Source organism: Schistocerca gregaria, chromosome 3 (genome assembly GCF_023897955.1).
Source record: "Schistocerca gregaria isolate iqSchGreg1 chromosome 3, iqSchGreg1.2, whole genome shotgun sequence".
NCBI classification, from domain to species: Eukaryota; Metazoa; Arthropoda; class Insecta; order Orthoptera; family Acrididae; genus Schistocerca; species Schistocerca gregaria.
Genome location: NC_064922.1, coordinates 260404891 through 260432614, shown reverse-complemented (window position 1 = coordinate 260432614; position 27724 = coordinate 260404891). Strand labels below are relative to the sequence as shown.

General features: G+C 43.3%; 2 protein-coding genes across 2 annotated transcripts in view; one reads left to right on the top strand and one right to left on the bottom strand.

Annotated features, from left to right (window-relative positions):
- LOC126355333 (juvenile hormone epoxide hydrolase 1-like) overlaps positions 1–6662 on the top strand; it is a 61459-nt gene extending 54797 nt beyond the window's left edge. The window contains exon 6 of the mRNA XM_050005627.1: positions 6645–6662. Coding sequence (XP_049861584.1) covers positions 6645–6662 — 18 coding nt within the window. The remainder of the gene's footprint in view (positions 1–6644) is intronic.
- Positions 4291–27724, bottom strand: part of LOC126356149 (uncharacterized) — a 119515-nt gene continuing 96081 nt past the window's right edge. The window contains exon 5 of the mRNA XM_050006888.1: positions 4291–8474. Within this exon, the coding sequence (XP_049862845.1) occupies positions 8115–8474 (360 nt within the window). The 3' untranslated portion in view covers positions 4291–8114. The remainder of the gene's footprint in view (positions 8475–27724) is intronic.

The following is a 27724-nucleotide window of genomic DNA, read 5'->3' as shown; positions in this document are numbered from 1 at the left end:
AGGTAGGTTGGCCGTGTAATAAATATAAGCTACTAAGTCAATGTAAGGAAAAGGATACGGTTATTTATGTAATATAGAATGATACTCGCAACTAACTCATTAAAAACTGTAGGGTACTTTCCGTTAGTCTAGGATCATCTGTTTTGGCAGGAAGCAAGATTCACAGTACAAGTGAAGGAAAAAATCTGGTTTCTGTACAAATTGTAAATAACCTTTCGCTCCCTGTATTTTACTCCTGCCACCTTCAGAGTTAGAAAGAGAGTATTCCAGTCAACATTGTCAAAAGCTTTCTCTAAGTCTACAAATGCTAGGACCGTAGGTTTGCTTTTCCTTAATCTTTCTTCTAAGATAAGTCGTAAGGTCAGTATTGCCTAACGTGTTCCAATATTTCTACGGAATCCAAACTGATCTTCCCCGAGGTCGGCTTCTACCAGTTTAACCATTCGTCTGCAAAGAATTCGTGTCAGTATTTTGCAGCCGTGGCTTATTAAACTGATAGTTCGGTAATTTTCACATCTGTCAACACCTGCTGTAATTATAGCACAAAAATATTTATTTTGTTCTTTGTCATCCGATTTCAAAATTAAAATTGGGGCATTTTCGAAGGTCTTTGAATTTCCGGTACCGATACCTTGGCAGTAGCAGTGTCAATAACAGACAAATACCGCCTCGGTTCTCGATTCCCGTATTGGATGAAATGTTTCTATACATAATTAAGTTTTCCGGAACTCTGAGAGCGCGAGTCCCACGCACAGCTGGCCAGTTTTTTGTTACTCTAGATCTACAAAGGTCCCTGGAAACCCCACCAAAAAACGTTCTCTCTGACTGCAGGCTATGTATCTGCTATTATATATAAGAACAAGCGAAGGCGTCTCTACCACAGACGTGATTTCTGCCAAAATTAGTCAACTAAGAGAAATGAGTGAATTAGAGCGAAAATGACTTTGTACGCCCAGAAGTCGCTGCATCTCACAGGATGTGCTTGTGATCGAATCCAATGTTAGCCGAGTTACTGTCCTATACATAACTATTTACTGCCAAAACTGCTCGTCATTTTCATCTTGCTACACATTCAAATCCGTATTTTTCGGATACAGGAACGCGGGAGGCAAACGTTTACTTTCAATCAGTCTTACAAATATTACCTCCGTTTTTTTATAACACAGCGTCATTTTTGTAGTAGATTACTCTGTAAGGTTTCCTTAGTTTGTTTTTCGTAGATACATCATTTATTTCAACGCATTCTGGTATTTTACATGACACTGAAAGTTGGCAATTAAATTCTAACTTTCAGTATTTAATTTGCTATTTCACAATTCAACAATTTTTGAGTTACAATTACTGCAAAGATATAATTTTGTACCTAGTATTGGGTATAAATAACTTATTTATCTTTAGCGTTAGATTGTAAGGCACCCGTGAAGTATTCTTCGAGTTGCAGGTGAGCGAACCAATTACGTCACTGTGGACTTACTGAGAATGATGGGGCATGGGTTTGAGTAAGTACACTTGCTTGTTTTCCGTCGTGTAGAGAGAGAACGTACTTGGTGTTGAATTCCGGCGATTGCTGTGTTTCTATACTATACGGAGAGGTGGTAACATGTAGCCTGGATGCCTGCAGGGAATGCACACACGTAATGCGATTACATTAATAAAAACGACATATTATAGTTCCTTATTAATTTCCTTATTAACTTTCACGTGTTGGACTCGCGTCTCGCATATGGTTATCAGCTCTCTGGTCTTTGTGAGGCGAGTATGTTTCGAGGATCGGTACAGAATTTGCGTGTTATTAATTCATCCGAACTGTGGTACTGTCAGTTTAGTCAGTCTCTATTACTAAATATTTGCAAGTGTTTTGCAGTTTATATTGGGTCAAGCTTTTGTTAAATTTTCTTACATTTTGCCCATATGTCACGTGTTCTCTAGTCGTAACTAATACCTGTGTCGTTGTGACTTATTCATTCTACTGAGATCAGTTATTTGAATTTACATTTAAACATTCTATTTAAGCTGACGTGGCTAATTTGTATTCAATAGTTGGTACACGGTAATTTCATTTGAAACTTGTTACTTGGCTACCTATCTTAATGCAGTTCACGTCAATAATAGTTATAGTCAGTCGAATGTTATACTTGACATTTCTGTGCATGTTTGCAGCAGAAGAGGTGGGTTTTGGTGCATTCTGCTACAGAAAATATGTTTATTCGATGTATCATGTTTTGTACAGTCTTACCATAAACTCTAAGCCCATGCCCATTGCGCCGCATGGGGTAGTCGCGAGTTCTCAGGCGCATTGCCATGGGACCCCCCCCCCCCCCCTCTCCTCGTCGGATGTGTGTGACCGCTACGGTCGCAGGTTCGAATCTTGCCTCGGGCATGGATGTGTGTGAAGTCCATAGGTTAGTTAGGTTTAAGTAGTTCTAAGTTCTAGGGGACCGATGGCCTAAGATGTTAAGTCCCATAGTGCTCAGAGCCATTTGAACCATTTTGTGACGAGAAAGATGACCCATACAGCGAATATAACATGAGCCACGATAAAATAATCTTCACCACAAATATTGTTTATCCCGAGTGCTGCTTATATCGACTCAGTTTCTGCATGTTAGCAACCGGTACACTTGTTCGGTTACGTTTTTATTCAAAAACAGGAATTTTAGTTTTATTTAACTAACTACACTCAACAAATACTGTCACAACACACAGAATGATTTGTATGTGCTCTGTTGTATTTGGCCCTGGGCGGCGCCTGTGCAGATTCCTCATAACGTTTCAAAAGTGTCAGTCATGGCCAGAACAGTGTTTTGTGTAGTTGTGAGTGCCTCCCATTTCAGAACTGTAGCTTAAGTTGTATCCTAAAAGAAAGTTCATTAAGTGGATGAAGACCTTCAAAAATATGTTTCTTAAAAGATCAAAAGAAAAAAATCTGTAAACATTCAGAGGATATTCACCAGAATGTCGTTTAGGGTGGTAAAATGCCATTTCTCTATGTTTAAAATAGAGTTAGATGACAAAATGAAGTTAATTAATTATAGCAGTATAATTCAGAAAAAGGGAATCGTGGATTTGGATCACATCTTGGATACGGGTGTCTGTCCTCAATAAGCCCATATATGTATGTCTGATTACACAATGGGTGTACCATTAAAATGAGCTAGATGTATCATACAGTCTCTATCTTGCGATTTGGTTCATGAAAGAATATAAAATGATGTGCTACATTCAAGTGTGACTTTCTGGTATAGTTACTCAAGAAGAAATATAGAACAATGAAGGAGAATGTTCAAATCCCAGTGTGGGTCTCAACTAGTTTTCACCACCAACACAAATTTACTGTGGAATATGTTTTTAAGTCACTGATCCACATTCTGTACGAACCTGTATTCTTCATAATTGAGTCGGTAATCCGAATAGGAAATCAAAGAAACACAATGATAAAGAGATCTGACTGGACAACCCACATTATGATTGTGGATGTCCTATGTCTAATGAACGAAATTCTGTATGGAAATAATTTCGCCACACATCCAACTTAAAACTCATTTAACTGTGGAGTTTTGAAGGCTAGAAGGTATTCGTCTCCACAGTATTTAATGCGAAAGCATTGTTCTGTATCCCGCCTGGAACGCGGCGAGTGGGTCTGCTCACGGAAATCTGAAAGGTTGGCCGAATGAAGGAAGTCAGTAAGAGCAGGAAGAGGTAATACACGTCGGTACTGCCGTATGAATTGAAATCACCTTTATTCTAGTAAGAAGAATACATAACTTTGCAATGAGGTGTCCCGGCTGTCTGCTCTTGACCAAATGGGCTGCACCTACAGTGGTGCTCGTAGAGCTGAACTTCGCCTGCTAGAGGGCGCTGTCGTCGTCGTCTGTCGTAGTGCCAACTTGCTGCACCGTGGCATCCTAGCTATCGATACCACACATTGTAGCTTCATGAAAAGTATTTTATTCATGCTCTTACAGCCATTCTCAAATAGGACTAGGTGTTGAACCCTTTTGATAAATTTGTGTGAGGCGATGACTCACACTCTGGTCTATGACTTTAGTGATCAATGCTGTCAATCTGAGATGCCCATTAACGCAATATGTGGATACTTGTTGGGACTTCTTTGTCCTGTACTACTGAAATATTCATGGTAACAGACTGGATGTATCTAAGTCTTAACTGCACCTTGATCCTGATCGGACCATATTTACAACAGTTCACATACCTGAAGCAATATTATTGATGAATGTGAATATATATGTAATCAAACAACTAAACTTTAGAATAAATGATATACAGAAGCTTGTGCCTTATAAACTTTTATTATTTATTATGTTTCACATAACTGATATTACAGTTTCACAAAGAGAAGTTATCATTTCTTGCTTGTTTGTAAACATAAAGTATATTGATGTGATACATCATTTTGCAATAGTTCTTAACAACCTGAATAAAGTCACAAGGATCTTTGCAACTTATGAGTGTGTAAGTTAACTAACTTTTCAACCAAAGTACTCATTATTTATGATCAGAAATATTTATTAACCATTTCCATCAATGTTGAATGGAGCAGAACTTATAGAACTAATTTTGTAACAACTCTGTAAGTCCAATAAAATCGATACAACAATCTGAAGGCATTAGGTAAGAGGCGTTTGAACAATTTTATACTGGCGTAGTGTGCAAAAGCCATAAAAGTCCGAATCAACTTATTGGGAGACTCACGATGCGTCCTAACGAAAGATCAGAGTTCAATAACAGCTCTGTGTACGTCTGTGGTGTTACTATTCTCTATTACTGTGCACTGAATGCGGTGTGGTCACTGAACATATCAGAGGCAGTTAGAGATCATACTGCAGTTGGGCTTTTCTGCTGATGAAACAGTTTTGTTCTGGTATAGAAGTAACTCTGACGTTCTGATCCTGGAATACAGGCAAAAGTTTTAAGTGACCGTTTGGAGAGGCGCTTATTGTATATCAGGATCAGAACAGGGGTCACAGCAATATCAAATTCAGTATTCGTCGGATAAATTTTGTTTCTACTTTTATGTAGGTCTGTGCTGAAATCGCTAGAGTCGACATCACATTTTCACATTAATGTTGAATAGGGTGGAACTTTCGGCACCAATTGCGTTTTATTATTGGAAGGTCTTGATTTTCAATTAAACATAAACACTTCAGGTGAAGTCTTAGATCTTCTTAGAAACATGAAAAGCTAATGTTGTTCAATTTGTCACTGTAACTATTGCACATTAGCGTTAGTGTGAACTGATATGATGATTCAGCCCATTAATCTTTAAGTGCACATTGAAAATAAATTTGCAGCAGGAATATATTCATGGTAATATATTCTTTGTTGTAAACAGTAGTTGATAAAATGTTGTTAACAGTAGTTGATAAAATGGGTTTCATACTCAGCTACCATTGTGGTGAAACATTCTGCTGTGTAGTAGATGGTGTGGCCCAAAGTAATGTCCGAGACCAGCGGGAAATATATCGGATGGATGATTAAACTTGATCTGATGATTGGCACAGAAGCCAAAACACACCGTGAGAGTTTTAGAGATGTCAGTGGTATTCAGCATAGCAGGCTTTAAAATTATATCCCAGGGCGGTGATCGTATTTCACTTTTCAGTAGTCATAATTGTGCAGTAGGTTTATAACTTGAAGGTAGACAATATCAACTACAAATAAGATAACATGGCAGTGTTGAGTTTAGTGTCAGCTGGAAATGTTTCACATTACTGTGTTGATAGGATTGTATTACTGGAAGCTCCAGTCATGAAGAAGTGCCTAAATCTCAGTGTCGCCAATATGGCTCAGATCTTCTGATTAACTGAGCTTATCACAGTCTGGAGCAATTTCGTATTGACGTGAACGTGAGTATGGTAATACAGCATTTGAAATATTTTTGTGTCTAGTAGATGTTGAAGCAGAAGTATATTGTGAGGATTCATAATGCAATCTAAGAGATCACAGTAGCCCTGCATTCAGCAATAGTGAGACATTGTGTATAAGGGTGGACATGGATGGACAGAACTTTCTGGTTCTGACCATGTAGTAATGGATCGAACTCTGAGTAGCTAATGCTGAGAATTCTGTCCTTGGGGTGGCCAACAGGTCGCTGAGTGAAACAGCGAAGAAAAAACTGATGTAATTTCATGGCGGTGTACTTTTTTATTCAGTGTACATTCACTGAAATAGTTTTCCCCTTTAAAGTAGATGCTGTAGATAGAAGAGGCTCCTTGTAGACATTAATAATGCTTATCAAGTTCAACCGAAGACAATTTGTTGTTCTCTACAGTAGTGGACTGATGCAAATAGTTAGTGTGGATGTCACTACACAGTCACAGTATGTTAAAAACTGGTAATGCTGGCGATGAATATAGTAACCATGAAACCATTTTAGCGACAGGCAGACCAAAATGGATATCATGGTGTTTTTTAGTTTATTCGTCACTGGAATAAATCATATATATGAGCATATAGGTATGCAGATCTGCATACTCCAGTCATGCAGCATGTCTGTAAACTTCCGTGTTGCACTGAGAGACCAGTACAACACTTCTTTTTGAGCCCAAAGATTGTTATATGAGTTGAATGTAATACATACTGTAGTAATTTCTTGTTTTCATGGATGTGACACTGTGTTTCAGTGGGTTATTACAGGATGATACATAAGGAGGTCTCTCGTGGTGGTTCACACTTAATCAAAGAGTAAGCCTAAATGTCACAGTAGATCTAAGTTCAATAGATCTGGAAGAATTCACATTGGAGTGCATAACAATGACGGGTTCTGATATATTTCACGATAAGCACTGGTTGCGCAAGACGTCCACGTCCGGGTTGTGGTATGCCAGATGTTATCGGTGGAGCAGTTTGCTACAAGAGACCGTTACGGGGGTAGGACGTCAAACGGGACGACAGGAATTTTTGACTTCCACTGTCTGTACTTTTAAAAATAAATTCATAAAACTTTTTCAGAATGACCAGAAAGGATTCAGGATTTACACTTACAGTGTTGGAAGTTCAAAAATATAAGAAAATAATTTATTTTTTACATTTGTATTTCACCTTTTTCTCACTTACCATTGTCTGCATTTGTTGCTATAGGTACAGTTTTCTTCATAAGTAATGGAGATTGTTCGATTAATTTTGTACAGCATACAAACCATACCTACAGGTATGTATGTATCAAACACTAGAATTTTCCAAATATATTAAAAACAGTGGTAAAAATTGAGATAATTAACTATAATATTTGAGTTTTACATAAACATAACGTTTAAAATGTAACAGCACATTCAATTTTTCATAAATCAAATAATTTCTAGAGTTTCATACACCTGTTAGTATGGTTTGTAGGATGTGCAAAATTCATCGAAGAATCTCTCTTACTTATGAAGAAACGTGTACCTATAGCAACAAACGCAGCCAATAGAAGTGAAAAAATGATGAACTTTCACATGAAAAAAAATTTTTTTTAACTTCCAATGCTATGATTGTGAATCCTGAATCCTTTCTGGTAATACTGACAAGGTTTTATGAATTCATTCTTAAAAGTATAGACAGTGGAAATTAACGGCCCGTTTGACGTCCTACCCTCCCTTAAGGTGATTAGACGTGACGTAGAGACACTAGCGGTTTCGATGGAAACAGCTGGTGAAACAGTTTCATATTGTACAGACGTTATATTATTCACATTGTATATTAGGTGCATAGTGAGGGCATGTCAGGCTGATGTTGTGGGAGGCATTGTTGCCAGAAGTAGTTCCTTCATGGGATCATTAGAGGACCAACCACAGCAGCGATGGAGTACTTTGATATTGCTGTGGATGTGGACACTGACGTTAGATAAGAGTATCTTGAATCGACTGTGAAGTACGTCAGACTCGGTTTAGAGACAATAGTGCTACTGACGGCAGTAGATGGTGAAACTGTTTCATACTGGTGAGAATGCAGCTTTAGTGATACATTATTCACACTGCGTGTTGGCTGTACAGTGAAGCCATAACAGGACTGTGGTATGGGGGACGTTACTGGTGGAAATAATCCGTCCAAATGGCTGTCAGTGGACATCAGTCTCGCCTAGAGGTGACGGTAGGTGCCAGTAGCATTGGGGTAGGTCAGGCGCGCGGCCCAGCCAGCAGCCCAGAAGCGTCGATCTGCGGCGCCCCCGGCACCGCGGCGGCCAGCTCCTGGGCAGAGCAGCAGGTGACGCGGCCCTTGTTGGGTCGGTTCCACTTGCGCCTCGACCAGCCCGCGTCGCCGCAGACGTCGGGACACAGCTGCGCTTCCGCCGCCGTGCCCGCGGCGAACGGGTTGTTGACTCCCACGAAGGCGATCGCCGTGCCCGACTTCGGGTCGTGCACCAGCTTCCAGAAGAACAGCGGCACCGCCATGCGCTCGCCCTCCGCCAGGTACAGCTCCTTCTGACGGCCCTCCGTGTCGTTCAACCTCAGCACGCCGTGCGTCCCTGTCCATACCTGCACACCACAAAGAAAAATTCGTCATCTTTATTTAGACACCAGCTACCCGCTAGGGTAGCCTAGAGCGCTAATGCGCTGCTTCCCGGACTCGGGTAGGCGCGCCGGCAGCGGATCGAATCCGCCCAGCGGACTAACGACTACGGCCGATATGCCGGTCAGCCTGGATGTGGTTTTTAGGCGGTTTTCCACATCCCACTAGGTGAATACCGGGATGATCTCCAAGTTCCGCCTCAGACACATGTCTCACAGACATTTGAAAACTTTCGCACTATTTCATGACTTACACTAGTTGCAGACTACTGGGGTACACTACTTCCGTCCCGAGGGGTTTGTGGTGGTCAGGAAGGTCATCTGGCCACTCTCTGCAGTTAACTGCGTCAAATACGTAATAAAACAAAGCCGACCCCGCGTTGGAACGGGACAAAGGCCCAAGAAAGAAAGAAAGAAAGAAAGAAAGAAAGAAAGATTTAGACACCAGCTAAGTACCCAGCCTTTCCCTGGTATGTGAGTATTGCAATTTTGTCGGCCCATCTCCTCTGTCTTTCTCCTCTCTGTCCACCTGCTATTCCCCCATCTCACTCCCCATCCCTTCCTCCCCCTCTCTCTATCCATCTTCTCTCTCCCACTCTCTCCATCTCATTTGCTCCTCTGCCTGTCCAGCTGCTGCTCCCCCCTCTCCCTGCCTATCTCCTTCTCCCCACTCTCAGTCCATTTCCTCCTCTTCTCTTTCTATGAACACCTCCTCTTTCTTCTCTCCTTGTCCATCCCTTCCTCTCTCACATTTCGCTGTCCATCTCCTCCTTCTCCTGCCTCTGCCCATCTCTTTCCCTCGTACCTCATGAACTACTACATTGAAGCGCCAAAGAAACTGGTGCAGGCATGCATATTCAAATATAGAGGTATGTAAACAGGCAGAATACGTCACTGCAGTAGGCAACGCCTATATAAGACAAGTCTCTGGCTCAGTTGTCAGATAGGTTACAGCTGCTACAATGACAGGTTACCAAGATTTAAGGGGGGTAGGACGTCAAACGGGACGACTTGGGGCAGGAGAGGCACCAGAGGACATTTTAATTTCCACTGTCTATACTTTTACGAATAAATTCACAAAGCTTTCTCAAAATGGCCAGAAAGGATTCAGGATTTACAGTTATAGCAATGGAAGTTCAAAAATGTAAGAAAAAATTTTTTTTTTTTTACATTTGAAATGTGACCTTTTTTCACTTACCATTGGGTGCATTTGTTGCTATAGGTACACTTTTCTTCATAAGAAAGGGTGATTCTTCGATGAATTTTGTACAGCATACAAACCATACTTACAAGTGTATGAAACTCTAGAATTTTCGAAATCTATTGAAAACTGTGCTAAAAATTGAGATAATTAAGCATAACATTTGAGTTTTTTCTGAACATGTAGTTTAAAATGTAATAGCACCTTCATTTTTTCATAAATTAAATAATTTCTAGAGTTTCATACACCTGTAAGTATGGTTTGTATGATGTGCAAAATTCATCCAAGAATCTGTCTTACTTATGAAGAAACGTGTACATACGGCAACAAACGCAGCCAATAGTAAGTGAAAAAATGATGAAATTTCACATGAAAAACAAAATTAATTTTGTTATGTTTTTGAACTTCCACTGTTATATTGTGAATCTTGAGTCCTTCGTGGTCATGCTGACAAAGTTTTATGAATTTATTCATAAGAGTATAGACAGGGGAAATTAAAATGTCCTCTGATGTCTCTCCTGCTCCAAGACGGTCTGTTTGACGTCCTACGCCCCCCTTAAGTGAGTTTGAACGTGGTGTTAAAGTCGGCGCAAGAGCGATGGGTCACAGCTTCTCCGCGGCAGTGATGAAATGGGGATTTTCTCAGAAGACCACTTCACGAGTGTACCTTGAATATCAGGAATCCGGTAAAACATCAAATCTCCGACATCGCTGCCGCATCCTGCAAGAACAGGACCAAAGACGACTGAAGGGAATCGTTCAACGTGACAGAAGTGCAACCGTTCCGCAAATTGCTCCAGATTTCAATGCTGGCCCATCAAGGAGTGTCAGTGTGCGAACCATTCAACGAAAGACATTATCTTTACGCCAGTGACTGTTATACGTTTTTATTACACTATTGCAATTTCGGCCTTAGACCATTATAAAGTGCTGATAATTATGGCTTTAAGCCATGTAAACGTAATGTAAGCTGACACATCTGTGTTTCGTTGTCAGTCCTGATAAATACATTCGTGTCGTTGTTACATAGTGCGAGCACACGTATACAAACATCGTAAAATAATATAATCTGTAAATGTACGTGCTCATTAACCCATCACTAGTCACACATGCATTAGACCACAGCTGCAGATTACCGTGACAAACAGTAGTCTGCAGCTGTGGTCTAACACATCAAGGAATAACTCCCTAGGTATTACAGGGAGCTGTATAAGATAAAAGCTGTACAGGAAGACAGAGATTAGATTGCTTAAAAATAGACATTTTCAATAAATTTAGAGGCTATCAGAATCACAACTGTTACCCTTTCTGTCTGTATTTGTTTTATACTTCGTAATTTAAAAAAAATTGTATTATTCTAAAATTGTCATTTTACAACGAAATTGTCATTGTACAATTTTCTACACTTCATATTTTGACTTTATATATGCTGAAAACTATTAAACTATTTGTTATACATGAAACACTTAGAGGCGACGGAAGTCACGGAATAGCAATATTCCTGTGTACAGATGCTATAGTATCGCGTATACGCATTATATAAGGACATTGCACTGGCGGAGCTGTGATTTGTACTCAGGTGGTTCATGTAAAAAGGTTTCCGACATGATTATGTCCGTACAACGGGCATTAACAGACTCTGAACGCGGAATGATAGTTGGAGCAAAACGCATGGGATATTCCATTTAGGAAATCGTTAGGGAATTCAATATTCCGAGATCCACTCAATACTCTGAGATCCACAGTGTCAAGAGTGTGCCGAAAATACCAAACTTCAGGCATTAGCTCTTAGCACGGACAACATAGTGACCGGTGACTTTCGGTTAATGACCGAGAGCAATGGTGTTTGTCTAGAGCTGGTGCTAACAGACAAGAAACACTGCATGAAATGACTGCAGAAATTAATGTGGGGCGTACGGCGAACGTATCCGTTAGGATAATACGACGAAATTTGGCGTTAATGGCCTGTGGCTGCAGACGACCGACGCGAGTGCCTTTGCTAACACTGCTTGCAGCGCCTCTCCTGGTTCGTGACCTTATCGGTTGGAACTTGGACGACTGGAAAACAGTGGCCTGGTCAAATGAGCTCCTAATTTAGTTGGTAAGAACTGATGGAGAGTTCGAGTATGGCGCGGACCCCACGAATTCATGGATCCAGGCTGCCAACAAGGCACTGTGCAAGCTTGTGGTGTTTCCATGCGACATGGAATTGAGTGGCTCCTCTGGTCCAACTGAACCGATCATTGACTGGAAATGGTTATGTTCGGCTACTTGGAGATCATTTCCTGCCATTCATGGACTTCATGTTCCTAAACAGCGATGAAATTTTTATGAATGAGAATGTGGCATACCACAACTATTCGCGATTAGTTTGAAGAACATTCTGGACAGTTCGAGAGATTGAGTTGTCCACTCAGATCGTCCGACATGAATGCCATCGAACATTTACGAGGCACAATCGAGAGGTATGTTCGTGCACAAAATCCTGCGCAGCATCACTTTCGCAATTGGGGACAGGTACAGAGGTAGCATGGCTCAATACTTCTGCAGAGAACTTCCAAGGACTTGAGTTCATGCCACGTCGAGTTGCTGTACTACGCCGGGCAAAAGGTCTAACACGATATTAGGAGGTAACCCATGAATTTTGTCACCTCGGTGTACAAACGTTAAAAACTGTTTAATTTCGTTGTTTCTCTCAAACAAGTTGGTATATATCTAATAAAAATCAAATTAGCATAACTTAATGGAGATTACATTTCTATTAAAATTACCTGAACCAGAATGTGCAACTTCATAATGTTCAAATGTGTGTGAAATCTTAAGGGAATTACTACTAAGGTCATCAGTCCCTAAGCTTACACACTACTTAACCTAAATTATCCAAGGACAAACACACACACCCATGCCCGAGGGAGGACTCGAACCTCAGCCAGGCCGGCCGCTGTGGCCGAGCGCTTCTAAGCGCTACAGCCTGGAACCGCGCGACCTCTACGGTCGCAGGTTCGAATCCTGCCTCGGGCATGGATGTGTGTGATATCCTTAGGACTGTGAGGTTTAAGTAGTTCTACGTTCTAGTGGACTGATGACCTCAGAAGTTAAGTCCCATAGTGCTCAGAGCCATTTGAACCTCCACCGGGACCAGCCGCACAGACCATGACTGCAGCGCCTCAGACCGCTCGGCTAATCCCGCGCGGCGCAACTGTTGTAGAGAGATACTTATTACCGTGTAAAATTTAAAAAGAAAACTGGCTAGTATTCACACAGATGTCCTAGTCTTTCATTTTTTAGTCTCGTACTACCGTATCTCCTAATAAGATATTATAAATCAAATCAAATGGCTCTGAGCACTATGGGACTTAACATCTGAGGTCATCAGTCCTCTACAAGTTAGAACTACTTAAACCAAACTAACCTAAGGACATCACACACATCCCTGCCCAAGGCAGGATTCGAACCTGCGACCGTAGCGCTCGCGCTGTTCCAGACTGAAGCGCCTAGCACCGCTCGGCCACACCGGCCTGGTAAGATATTATAACTGGTTTCTAGACTCAGTATATAAACACATATACGTCTTCTTTTCAAGTTTTCCTATAATTTTGTGATATTACCGATCTTGGCTGCAGTGTGTAATTGTGTGTCAATATCGGCGAAGCTATACTCAAGTATAAAAGCCAGAAGTGAATGATACTGAAATGGTGTCAACTTCCGACGTTACCCAGTAGTTTATTTATTGATCTTGTAAACAGTATAGACCCTGTAATACTCCATTGGAGTATGCTTAAAGCTACTTATCTACACATCTACATATACATGATTACTCCGCAACTCATACTTACGCATCTGGCAAAGGGTTCATAGAATCACCTTCAAACATGGGAGAAACAAACACCTCTGTCTTTCCATACGAACTCTCACTCATTTTATTACGATGATCATTTCCTTCTATGTGGGTGACAGTAAAAATTATTGAATTTAGGATGAGAAAGTCAGCAGTTAAAATTCATGAAAATATCTCGTCGGAACGAAAAAGACTTTTGTTCAAATGATTGCCAACCCAAACTCTCATTCATACCCGTGAAGCTCACTTCCCCGTTTCCTGATAAGACAAGGGAGCTGCCCCGATAATTTCTCTCTTTTAAGAGTGACATACTGTGTTTTATTTCTAAAGAATTCATCGCTCTACTCACAAAGCTGGTCTGATATTCTGCGCGCTAGTATCTGGTTCATTAGACGATAGTGCGGCACTGTATCAAACGACTTCCAAAAGTCAAGGAATACGACATCAATCCGGGCGCCGGCATGTGTTGTACTGATAGTTTCGTGAAGAAATGAAACGAGCAGGATTTCATCGCTTGCGGCAACCATGTTGACTTTTAAGGGCCGATGTGGCCGAGAGGTTCTAGGCGCTTCAGTCTGGTACCGCGCGACCGCTACGGTCGCTGATTCGAATCCTGTCTCGGGTATGGATGTGTGTGATGCCCTTAGGTTAGTTAGGTTTAAGTAGTTTTAAATCTAGGGGACTGATGACCTCCGATTTTAAGTCCCATAGTGCTCAGAGCCATTTGAACCATTTTTGATTTTTACTGATAAGATCTTGGCCTCCGGGGACCTCATGATACTCGACCATAAAACGAGTTCCAAAACTCAGCAGCAGTCTGACCTCAATGATAAAGGACTACAGCCATGTGCATTTGGTCGACGGAAATCGGTCATTGTTGTGGCGTTCGATTGTGAGCCTCCGTGCACACAACACGCCATCGATGCTTTGTAAGTACGCATTCTCGTCCGGGTACAGAATATTTGTACAATTCAATCATAAGCGACCGTCAAAACTATGGACGTGGCGTGATTTTGCTTGGTGGATGACAGAGGCCAGGATTCCTGAGCGACCCTAAATAATTGAGGCACAATAAGGACACCAAAAAATACGTTCCTATATGGAAGACGTGTTTACCATTCAACATTTCAATAAAAAATGTAGGAATTAAATTTGGAAACAGCAAACTTTTCTTCTTCTTCTTTCAAATAACCCTTTTGCAGAGTACGATGAATCAACTTTGGCTCCTCTTCATTGTATTACATTTCCTTAGTTTCCAAATTTCCTTCATCCTTTTAGAGTGTTGTTCCCTTTCTTCTCGAGTCCACTTTCGCCAAGTTGTTTTCTTTCTCTCCTGAAACTCTGCCTTTGAACTGCCTTTCTGAAATGTGTTCTGTTTTCCATTGTGTCCATTGTAATTCCAGCGTTTTCCATGTCCTTTTCAGTCTCTATGAATCATACGGGCTTGGATTTGTAGCTATTGAGTAATGTCAATATCCGCTTGATTAGTCTGTTGTTATCCATTCTGAATATATGCCCAAAAAACTGTAGTTTTCTCTTCCTCATTACGTCAGTTAGTTTTTCAATTTTCGAGTATAGCTCTCTGTTTGGTCTTAACCTGTATTCAGCATAATCGTTTCTTTTAGCTCACAGTATTTTCCTTAAAATTGACCTTCTCTAGTTTCTCAAGATCTCCATTTCTTGTTAGTTTAAGCGTTTCTGCCGCATACATAGCTTCACGTCTGGCCACTGTTTGGTAGTGTCTTAATATCGTGTTCCAGGACAAGGACTTTTTGTTATAAACGTTTTTGGTCATATGAAATATTGTTTCCATTTTGTGCGCTCTGGTTTCTATAGCTGTCTTTTCTTTTGCATTGTATGTAATCCACTTTCCTAGGTATTCAAAGTAATCTGTTTAGTGTATTGTATTGTTGTCAACTGCAATATTTTGAGGAGTATCACAGATGTTTGTCATGAACTTTGTTTTTTCAAAGGATATTTGTAGTCCTACTTTGGCTGCTTGTTTTGCAGTTCTCTTATTTGTCCTTGGGAATTATCTAGCGAATCTGTAATCAATGCCATGTCACCTCCGAGGGTAAACAGTCGACAGTGATCTTGTTTGGATTCCTTCCTAGTTGAATCCCTTCGGGATTGATGGCCTTCGTCCATTCTCGAACTGCCTTCTCTAACACATAATTGAAAAGCAGACGTGACAAACCATCTCCCAATCGGACATTATATTTATTTCAAACGATTTTGAGAGCTCTCCCACAAATTTTACTTTCGATTTTGTATTTGTCAAAGTTGCTTTAATTATTTCAATTGTTTTAGTATCGAGTCCCAATTCTTTTAAGATATGAAGCAGTGTATTTCTTTCACTTGAATAATAGGCTTTCTAAATCCACAAAAGTAATTACATATCTTAAGTTCCTGATTTTTCTCATTTCTATTATGTTCTTTAAGTTTAATATGTGTTCTGCACATGACCTTCCCTTCCTAAATCCAGCCTGATACTCCCTAGTTGTTTGTCAAGTATTTCTTCTGCTCTTTTTAAAATGGCCTTAGACAAGATCTTATAGGTCAATGGTAAGAGAGAGATTTCTCTATAATTGCTAGGGTCTGTTTTCTTCCCTTTTTTATGTAGTGGATGTATTAGTGCAGAAGTCCATTCTGGTGGTAAGCTGTGTGTTGTCTAGTTTCTTTGAGTATTTCTGATAGACATTCTATCATGTTGTCACTAAAGTACTTCCATAGTTCAGCAACTATATTATCCTCTCCAGGTGACGTATTATTTTTAAGGTCTTTTATGACTTTTTTTATTTCTTCTGTGATTGGCGGCTTTGAGTCTGGTGGTATTGGGTTTACAATACTGCTGAGGTCATCAGTCCACTAGGACTTAGAACTACTTAAGCCTAACTAACCTAAGGACATCACACACATCCATGCCCGAGGCAGGATTCGAGCCTGCGACCGTAGCAGTCGCACGGTTCCGTACTGCGCGCCTAGAACCGCTCGGCCACCTCGGCCGGCACACGTGGAAGACTCCAGAATCCCGAGGCTAACGTATGATTACAGCTCTATCAGACGACAACCACTGAGAAGATACCGCTAAAGGTGGCGTGACTGAGCCGGAAATGGTCGACAAGCCAAATTCTTTAAGTGGAAGAAGGAGATTCCTTTCACGTGTATCTCGCTAATGTGGTTCTCTTGGTAAATGTACAAGCAAATAAAAGCTCAAAGTTACAAAAAAAATGGTTCAAATGGCTCTGAGCACTATGGGACTCAAACTGCTGTGGTCATCAGTCCCCTAGAACTTAGAACTACTTAAACCTAACTAACCTAAGGACATCACACACATCCATGCCCGAGGCAGGATTCGAAACTGCGACGGTAGCAGTCGCACGGTTCCGGACTGCGCGCCTAGAACCGCGAGACCACCGCGGCCGGCTTCAAAGTTACACTGAGGGAATCTGACCAGAAGTTCGTAAAAGGAAGTATCCCATTTACCGCAGCATCTCTGGTAGAAAATAACGTATGTGTTTACAAATGTTTCAATTAATGAGATAAAACAGAAATGCATGGTGAACATTAATAAAATCGACAAACTGCAAGGACGGATTCCTGACTGGAAATGGAAGAAGAAAGGTCCTACGAACATGTGTTCGGAAATGGAGAGTGCACGTGCAACGACAACAAATCGTCCCGGAACATAGAACAGAGCTGCATCGCATCCTTGTCACGAAAGATGCTCGAAGTGGCCTCTATGGGATGCAATGTCACGGAGGATGCACAAAATCGTCTTTGGCTTCCACTATGTAGGTAGGCGACTTGCCTGGAGCTTGGGTTCGTCTCAATATCCTGTCGAACCCTGTCCTCCAAATCTGTTGCAAGTACAGTCCGCCGCCTCCCTGCAAGTTTGTCCATCTGAAAGGACGCATGATCACACAATCGCCCAAAAAGGACATGAAATGTTGCGTCATGTGGTTGGTGTCTTGTTTTGATATAGCTGCCGCGCGGGATTAGCCGAGCGGTCTTAGGCGCTGCATTCATGGACTGTGCGGCTGCTCCCAGCGTAGATTCGAATCCTCCCTCGGGCATGTGTGTGTGTGTTTGTCCTTAGGATAGTTTAGGTTACGTAGTGTGTAAGCTTAGGGAATGATGACCTCAGCAGTTAAGTCCCATAAGATTTCACGCACATTTGAACATTTTTGATATAGCCGTGCTGCCTCTCGGCCGTTTCCATCTGCTTGGCCGTACACAAACACCATCTCGGCTTGTTCCCGATATGTATACCGGACCATTATGTTGCTTACAGTACGCTGACTCAATCACACAGCCTACAATACACGGGACGGGGTCATTCGTCGGTACCATCTACCTTCGCAAGGATGTATTTCCGAACACATGTTCATACACTCCTGGAAATGGAAAAAAGAACACATTGACACCGGTGTGTCAGACCCACCATACTTGCTCCGGGCACTGCGAGAGGGCTGTACAAGCAATGATCACACGCAAGGCACAGCGGACACACCAGGAACCGCGGTGTTGGCCGTCGAATGGCGCTAGCTGCGCAGCATTTGTGCACCGCCGCCGTCAGTGTCAGCCAGTTTGCCGTGGCATACGGAGCTCCATCGCAGTCTTTAACACTGGTAGCATGCGGCGACAGCGTGGACGTGAACCGTATGTGCAGTTGACGGACTTTGAGCGAGGGCATATAGTGGGCATGCGGGAGGCCGGGTGGACGAATTGCTCAAAACGTGGGGCGTGAGGTCTCCACAGTACATCGATGTTGTCGCCAGTGGTCGGCGGAAGGTGCACGTGCCCGTCGACCTGGGACCGGACCGCAGCGACGCACGGATGCACGCCAAGACCGTAGGATCCTACGCAGTGCCGTAGGGGACCGCACCGCCACTTCCCAGCAAATTAGGGACACTGTTGCTCCTGGGGTATCGGCGAGGACCATTCGCAACCGTCTCCATGTAGCTGGGCTACGGTCCCGCACACCGTTAGGCCGTCTTCCGCTCACGCCCCAACATCGTGCAGCCCGCCTCCAGTGGTGTCGCGACAGGCGTGAACGGAGGGACGAATGGAGACGTGTCGTCTTCAGCGATGAGAGTCGCTTCTGCCTTGGTGCCAATGATGGTCGTATGCGTGTTTGGCGGCGTGCACGTGAGCGCCACAATCAGGACTGCATACGACCAAGGCACACAGGGCCAACAGCCGGCATCATGGTGTGGGGAGTGATCTCCTACACTGGCCGTACACCTCTGGTAATCGTCGAGGGGACACTGAATAGTGCACGGTACATCCAAATCGTCATCGAACCCATCGTTCTAACATTCCTAGACCGGCAAGGGAACTTGCTGTTCCAACAGGACAATGCACGTCCGCATGTATCCCGTGCCACCCAACGTGCTCTAGAAGGTGTAAGTCAACTACCCTGGCCAGCAAAATCTCCGGATCTGTCCCCCATTGAGCATGTTTGGGACTGGATGAAGCGTCTTCTCACGCGGTCCGCACGTCCAGCACGAACTCTGGTCCAACTGAGGCGCCAGGTGGAAATGGCATGGCAAGCCGTTCCACAGGACTACATCCAGCATCTCTACGATCGTCTCCATGGGAGAATAGCAGCCTGCATTGCTGCGAAAGGTGGATATACACTGTACTAGTGCCGACATTGTGCATGCCCTGTTGCCTGTGTCTATGTGCCTGTGGTTCTGTCAGTGTAATCATGTGATGTATCTGACCCCAGGAATGTGTCAATAAAGTTTCCCCTTCCTGGGACAATGAATTCACGGTGTTCTTATTTCAATTTCCAGGAGTGTAGAGCCTTTTCTGCTTCATTTCCAGTGCGGAACCTGTCCCTGCAGTTTGTTGGTTTTAATAATGTTCACCTTGTATATCAGCGTTGTGTTGATTAAGTAGCTGTATAATATTTCTTTTTAGTTTTTCCCCTGCTTCCAGTGTGAGTAGAGTGGGAAGCCTACTACCGGCTCGTTAGCGATACACTGTGTTAACTCACTCCACTTCCACTCGTGTTGCGCCAGACTCGTGCGTCATCTTCATTTGGGGTCACTTGCTTGCAACATGCTGCTGTCATGACAGATTTAAACGCTCAATTGTGATGCATTTTTTTTTTTTTTTTTTTTTTTTTGTGAAGGAGGTATGGCTCACAGCGATCCAATTATTCAATGGGAAGGGCAATTACGCGGCATGTACCTTTAGTTAAAAGAGGACTGTCAGCTTCATTTCACCACATTTCATGTGGCTGAATTCCAAAACAAAGTCGATAATTTGAAAGCTTTCTCGCCAAACGATCATCCTTTAGGTACCAGGTACTGAAGCAACATATTACGAACACCAAATTTTATCCATTATACCATACTTCCTGTTAGGGCCATGCCTGAATTTCATTCATAAAATAAACCAGAAAAAATATCTGACTCCAGTAGGAAATCGAGATTTGTGTCAAGCTGCACTTTGCGTTTCGAAGCTTGAAGGCTCGTTTTCAGATGCTTGACATCAGTATGTAGTCACTGTTTGCACGTAGCAGTTCCCACTGGACCGATTCTAATATTCCTTCAACTGGCTTGAGGTGTGAGTAATTTATACTGCAAAAAAAAAGAAACAGTTTTTGCATATTACATTCGATTATTTAGACACACTAACATTTTGAACTCTTGTGTTCGCAACAAAAATGAAACGAATATTCTTTTTTCTAGAGAGACCAGCATTTTTCCAAAGACCTGCAATTATAAACATACGCCGGCCGCTGTGGCCGATCGGTTCTAGGAGCTTCAGTTCGGAGCCGCGCTGCTGCTGCCGTCGCAGGTTCGAATCCTGCCTCGGGCATGGATATGTGTGATGTCCTAAGGTTAGTTAGGTTTAAGTATTTCTAAGTCTACGGAGCTGATGACCTCAGATGTGCTTAGAGCCATTTGAACCTTTTTTTTTTATAAGCATCCAAAAATCATGTAACATGTGTACGCAGACGGAAAGTCCCGTTATCAACTGCTGATAGTAGCGTCGAGCATACAATGGAATCATCCATATCCAGAACCCAGAGGGAGATATACAGCATCTAACGAAAAATATCAGCCGGCCGCGGTGGTCTAGCGGTTCTAGGCGCTCAGTCCGGAACCGCGCGACTGCTACGGTCGCAGGTTCGAATCCTGCCTCGGGCATGGATGTGTGTGATGTCCTTAGGTTATTTAGGTTTAAGTAGTTCTAAGTTCTAGAGGGCTGATGACCACATATATTAAGTCCCATAGTGCTCAGGGCCATTTGAACCATTTTTGAAAAATATCAGGGCAACCATATGAAACATGGAACTGTCTATTAAATGTCATGCGAGGCGGACCTGCCAGTATAAAAGGACGTGGGGAATATTGTATTGTCACTAGAGAAGCAGTAATAGCAGGATGAGTGAGTCGGGAGAGCTCTGTGACTTAGAACGTGGACTGGTGATTGGATGTTACCTGAGTAACAAATTATCAGGGACATTTCAGCTCTTCTACAGCTGGCTAAGATGACTCCTAAGAACAAGCACAACTCAGCCAAGACCAGGAAGACCTCATGCACTGACGGACAGGAACCGTCAAGCTTTGGGAGAATGGTTTGAAAAAAATACCGCATCAAGTCAGCGGGAGGAATCACTCGTGAGCTGCAGAGTGATACAAGCAGTCTAGCTAATACAACTGCTGTGTGTAGGAAGTTAAAAAGAATGCGGTACAATGGTCGGATAGCTCCTCATGAGCCATACACGCAAAGATAAGAGACGCTTGAAGTGGTGTATAGAGCGATGCTACCGGATGGTGGATGACTGAAAACGGGTGATTCAGAGTGATCAATCGTGCTATACACTTTGATAACCCGGTGGAACAGTTTGGATGTGGCGAATGCCTGGACAACGTTATCTGCCATCACGTACACTACTGGCCATTAAAATTGCTACACCACAAAGATGACGTGCTACAGATCCGAAATTTAACCGACAGGAAGAAGATGCTGTGATATGCAAATGAAAAGCTTCTCAGAGCATTCACGCAAGGTTGGTTCAAATGGTTCAAATGGCTCTGAGCTCTATGGGACTCAACTGCTCTGGTCATCAGTCCCCTAGAACTTAGAACGACTTAAACCTAACTAACCTAAGGACATCACACACATCCATGCCCGAGGCAGGATTCGAACCTGCGACCGTAGCAGTCGCACGGTTCCGGACTGCGCGCCTATAATCGCGAGACCACCGCGGCCGGCACGCAAGGTTGGCGCCGGTGGCGACATCTACAACGTGCTGACAGAAGGAAAGTTTCAAACCGATTTCTCAAACACAAACAGCAGTTGACCAGCGTTGCCTGGTGAAACGCTGTTGTGATGCCTCATGTAAGGAGGAGAAATGCGTACCATCACGTTTCCGACTTTGATAAAGGTTGGATATTAGTCTATCGCGATTGCTGTTTATCGTATCGCGACATTGCTGCTCACGTTGGTCGAGATCGAATGACTGTTAGCAGAATATGGAACCGGTGGGTTCAGGAGGGTAATACGGAACGCCTTGCTGGATGCCAACAGCCTCGTATCACTAGCAGTCGAGATGACAAGAATCTTATCCGCATAGCTGTAACGGATAGCGCAGCCACGTCTCGATCCCTGAGTCAACAGATGGGGATTTGCAAGACAACAACCATCTGCACGAACAGTTCGACGACGTTTGCAGCAGCATGGACTATCAGCTGGAAGACCGTTGCTGCGGTTACCCTTGACGCTGCATCACAGACAGGAGCGCCTGCGATGGCGAACTCAACGACGAACTTGGGTGCACCAATGGCAAAACGTCATTTTTTCCGTTGAATCCAGGTTCTGTTTACAGCATCATGATGGTCGCGCCCGCGTTTGGCGATATCGTGGTGAACGCACATTGGAAGCATGTATTCTTCATCGCCATACTGTCGTATCACCCGGCGTGATGGTATGGGGTGCCATTGGTTACACGTCTCGGTCACCTCTTGTTGGCACTGACCGCACTTTGAACAGTGGACGTTATAATTCAGATCTGTTACGACCCGTGGCTCTACTCTTCATTTGATCCCTGCGAAACTCTATATTTTAGCAGGAAAATGCACGACCGCATGTTGCAGGTCCTGTACGGGTGTTTCTGGATACAAAAAATGTTCGACTGCTGCCCTGGCCAGCACATCCTCCAGATCTCTCACAAATTGAAAACGTCTGGTCAATGGTGTCCGAGCAACTGTCTCGTCACAATACGCCAGTCACTACTCTTGATGAACTGTGGTATCGTGTTGAAGCTGCATGGGCAGCTGTACCTGTACACGCCATTCAAGCTCTGTCTGACTCAATGCCCAGGCGTATCAAGGCCGTTATTACGGCCAGAGGTGGTTGTTCTGGGTACTGATTTCTCAGGATCTATGCAGCCAAATTGCGTGAAAATGTAATCACATGTCAGTTCTAACATAATATATTTGTCCAATGAACACCCGTTTATCATCTGCATTTCTTCTTGGTGCAGCAATTTTAATGGTCAGAAGTGTATATTGGAACTAGTGAACTACAGAGGAGGTAGTGTTATGACAGAGGTGTTTTCCGTGGCTGGGGTGCAATCCGTCTGTTGATCTACGGAAAACGCTAAGTGCGGAAGGATACGAACATACTTGACGTGACAAAAGTCTTCGGATAGCGATATGCACACATACAGATCGCGGTACTATCGCGTACACAACATATAAAAGGGCAGTGCATTGGCGGAGCGCTCATTTGTACTCTGGTGATTCATGTCAAAAGGCTCCGACGTGATTGTCTCCAACGCCGGGAATTAACAGACTCTGAACGTGGAATGGTAGTAGGTGCTAGACGCATGGGACTCTACATTTCGGAAATCGTTAGGAAATTCAATATTCCGAGATACACAGTGTCTAGATGCCGAGAATAACACATGACAGGCATTACCGCCCACCACGGAGACCGCAGTGGCCGATGGCCTTCACTTAACGACCTAGAGCAACGGAGTTTGCGTAGATTGCGCAGGTGCAGCAACAGCCGTTCTTCCCGTCCACCATTCGCGAATGGTGTTTATATCGGCTGCTGGCAGAGTGCTGACGTAAATGGAGATACCCCGCCGAGAAGTGATTCAGAAAGTGAAGTAATCAAACGGTAACCAAACAGCTGCAGAAGCCTCAAGAGTAAATATTTGTTCCGGATAGACTCCTTGGTGAGCGCACCTTTTTAAAGTAGTGGACGCACAACACCGGTTCGCATACGGGTATAAAGCATACAGTTACGCACTGTAGTAGCGCTTGCCTCATGGATATATCGGCTCGCAACTAGTCATATGAAGGATTATTGGCTGGGAAGGCTAGACCAAGTTTCTAGTGCTAGGTCAATAACTGCCATCCGAGGACTGGCACCTCACCTTCCTGTAGGGAATACAAGCGTCGAACTACTCCCCGACTTGCATTCAATATCTGGAAAAAGTTTCCTGTCATCGCCGTCCTCACTGGCACAGCCCTTTGTCGTCACTATCGTCATCATCATCGACAACTGTCTCAAGCGCTGTCGTGCCGACGCCGTAATCCCCTATCATCTTCATACCCTTCGTACCGCTTTCTTCGCCGCCTTTCACTACGCCAGTCCTCACACCGCCATCAGCTCTATAGTTTTCATTGCCGTTTATCACCTTCAGTCAATCGTTTATTAGCTCGTATTTCACAACACCGTGATCAGAATGGATGTTCCACCAACCATTACTTCCGCTGTCGGCAATACTCACCTGTATCGAAATCTCACTCCCACAACCATATACATATTTATCCAGTAATAATTATCCCCTATAGTTGTTCTCACCGTTCCTACTCTCTCAACTACTGCGATGTCCCTTCCCTTCCTTCCGCCGGCCTCTGTGGCAGAGCGGCTCTAGGCGCTTCAGTCCGGAAACACGCGGATGCTGCGGTCGCAGGTTGAATCCTGTCTCGGGCATAGATGTGTGTGATGACCTTAGGTCAGTTAGGTTCAAAATGGCTCTGAGCACTATAAGACTTAACATCTGAGGTCATCAGTCTCCTAGAACTTAGAACTACTTAAACTTAACTAACCTAAGAACATCACACATATCCATGCCTGAGGCAGGACTCGAACCTGCGACCGTAGCAGCAGCGCGCTTCCGGACTGAAGCGCCTAGAACCGCTCGGCCAGAAAGGTCGGCGGTTAGTTAGGTTTAAGTAGTTCTATGGGACTGATGACCTCAGATGTTAAGTCCCACATTGCTTAGAGCCATTTTAACCACTTTTGAACCTTCCTTCCCCTCACTCCTCAATCTATAACTGCGCCACCCTTTCTTTCCCAAAGCTTCTTATATCAACCCTTATAACAGATGGTTACAGGAACTTTGGACGTTCAATATAAAGTGAAAATTAAAACACCTGCAGCGGTCTCGTTTGCATTTAATTTATTTACCCAACCACTCTGGGTCTTCCATTAGGTCATCTTCAGGTCCCCTGATCAACGTAAACTGCGAGGAATCCAATCTCGTGTTCAGTCATAGCAGGAGTCAATATTAAGCAACCGGTGTCTGTAGATGTCTGGCTTACATGACGCTATCCCTTCGTTCAGCAGTCCGCATTCGTGGTCGTGCGGTAGCGTTCTCGCTTCCCACGCCGGGGGTCCCGGGTTCGATTCCCGGCGGGGTCAGGGATTTTCTCTGGGTCGTGATGGCTGGGTGTTGTGTGATGTCCTTAGGTTAGTTAGGTTCAAGTAGTTCTAAGTTCTAGGGGAACCTTCGTTCAGCAAGCAAAATCTTGAGTCGTCAATTGATAAACGAATGAATACTGTGTTGTAAACCAGAGATCTAAGAACACTAGTTAGTTAGTATTGCTTCCTGTTAAAGTTGCACACAAGATTGAATTCCTCCAAGCTTACTTTGGTCAAGGGACCTGAAGATGGTGTTATGTAACACCGGAAGTAGTTATAAATAAATTAAATTCATAAGGGAGGGGTCCAGGTGTTTCAATTTTCTTTTCTCTTTTTCACTCACCACTCCCTCCAGCTTACATCGCACCACCGTCACCATCAGCTGTAGCTACAATACCTCTGTCGTTTGCACCAGCTTAACTATCAACAGCCTCAGCTACATCAACTTCGCCACCAGCACCCACTAACACACCAGCCTTATCTCAGATTGCCCATACCCCAAGTAAACCACCGCACTACACGTTCCAAGCAGGCTAGTTAACTTCCTTGCAAACATTATCCGAAAAGACCAAAATACCCCCACTATATCTTGGACACACAGAACCCACGGGCTCCGCCTAATAACTCTACAAACCTATTATCCAACACTATCCTTTGTGCTGTTTCAACCTGGACAAAAATGCCTTACCCTAAAGATTCTATCCTTCGTAATTAAAAGTATCTCCCCAAACTGAACATAGCACAACTGGTCCCTGTAAAGACTCGGAGATAACATAATCATCAAATCATGAATTCCACTCCCACCTGCTGCGCAGACTCACTGCCATAGCCTTTGGTTCCCATGCTTCCTTTTCTCCCATTCAGACCTCCATGTCTCAGACAATCTGAACTCCCCAACCACCCATAGGCTCTCACTGCCATGATAAAAGGAGATGACCTTGAGATCACGACAGAGAAAGCTGAATGTGAGTTAAATTACGGCCCGGACACACCGATCAACATCCGCAACAATTCTCGACCAACTTCCTTGTTCTTATTTTTCCCGAAATCCCTTCAGCTATTCATCCCCTCTATTACCAAAGGCTGTCTGATGTACCACTGAAGACAACCCCACTGAACCTTCCAACTCCCAAGCCAAATCATACTGAAGCCTCGAACGTCTAACATACGAGGGCTATCCACAAAGTACATTACGTTTTGGAATTAAAAATAAATAAAGTATTGGAATTTTTTTATTACATACAGATGAAAGCCACACTAAAATACTACTTTTCTACATAGTTGCCATTTAAATTAAGGCACTTATCGTAGCGATGGACGAGGTTGGAATTTCCTTCGTCATAAAATTCGGCCGCCTGCGCCTTCAACCACGTGGGTACCTCTTCTTGAAGCTGTGCGTCGTCATCAAAACGCTGCATAACCAACCACTTCTTGATTGTTGGGAATAAGTGGAAGTCGCTCGGTGCCAGGTCGGGACTGTACGGTGGATGAGGAGACAACTCCCACTTAAAAGATTCGAGAACTTCACGAGTGGCATTTGCCGTGTGGGCCCGGGCATTGTCGTGAATCAGCAAGATCTTTGAGCCCAACTTTCCCCTGCGCTTGTTTTGTATTGCTCTTCTGAGGTTGTGCAGAGTTTGAAAATACCTTTGAGAGCTTATTGTAGTGCCTCTTTCCAGGAAATCCACAAAAATCACACCTTTTCTGTCCAAAAAGAGGTAACCACGTGGTTGAAGGCGCAGGCAGCCGAATTTTACGACGAAGGAATTTCCAAGCATGTCCATCGCTACGATAAGTGCCTTATTTTAAATGGCAAATATGGAGAAAAGTAGTATTTAAGTGTGGCTTTCATCTGTATATAATAAAAAAATTCCAATATTTTATTTATTTTTAATTCCAAAACGTAATGTACTTTGTGGATAGCCCTCGTACAACGCCAACCTCACCTCAGAAAACGCAGTGAATATTGCGAAATTAACTGGAATAATCAGAGAACCGAGGAAAACGTCTTAGATCTGCTAGTAACAAGCAGACTCGAAATTTTTTGGGTAAGTCAACACAGTGTACGGAATAAGTGTTATGGAATGCAAGTGGGTACTCAAAATGCCAGAATTATTTTTAAATTTTTTGCAAAACAACCTTCTCCTCTTCAAAATGTCCTATCGGAGCTTCCACTGTTCGAAACGTTTTTTTAGTCATCTTTAGAAATGGCTGACAGTTCCCCTCTCAATTTTTTCTTGACTTCTTCAATGCTGTCAAATCGGTGTCCTTTCATGCCACTTTTCATGCGAGGAAATAAGAGAACGTGTCACGAAGCCAAGTTAGGCGAGTAAGGTGCTTAGGGCAGCGGAACCATGCCATTTTTAGCCAAAAACTGTCTAACAGAGACGGCTGTATGTGCAGGTGCGTTGTCGTGGTGGAAGAACGACTCTCCTATATGCTACAAATCGGGTATTTTTTTATGAACACTGTTGCGCCACCTCTGACAGTTGACCA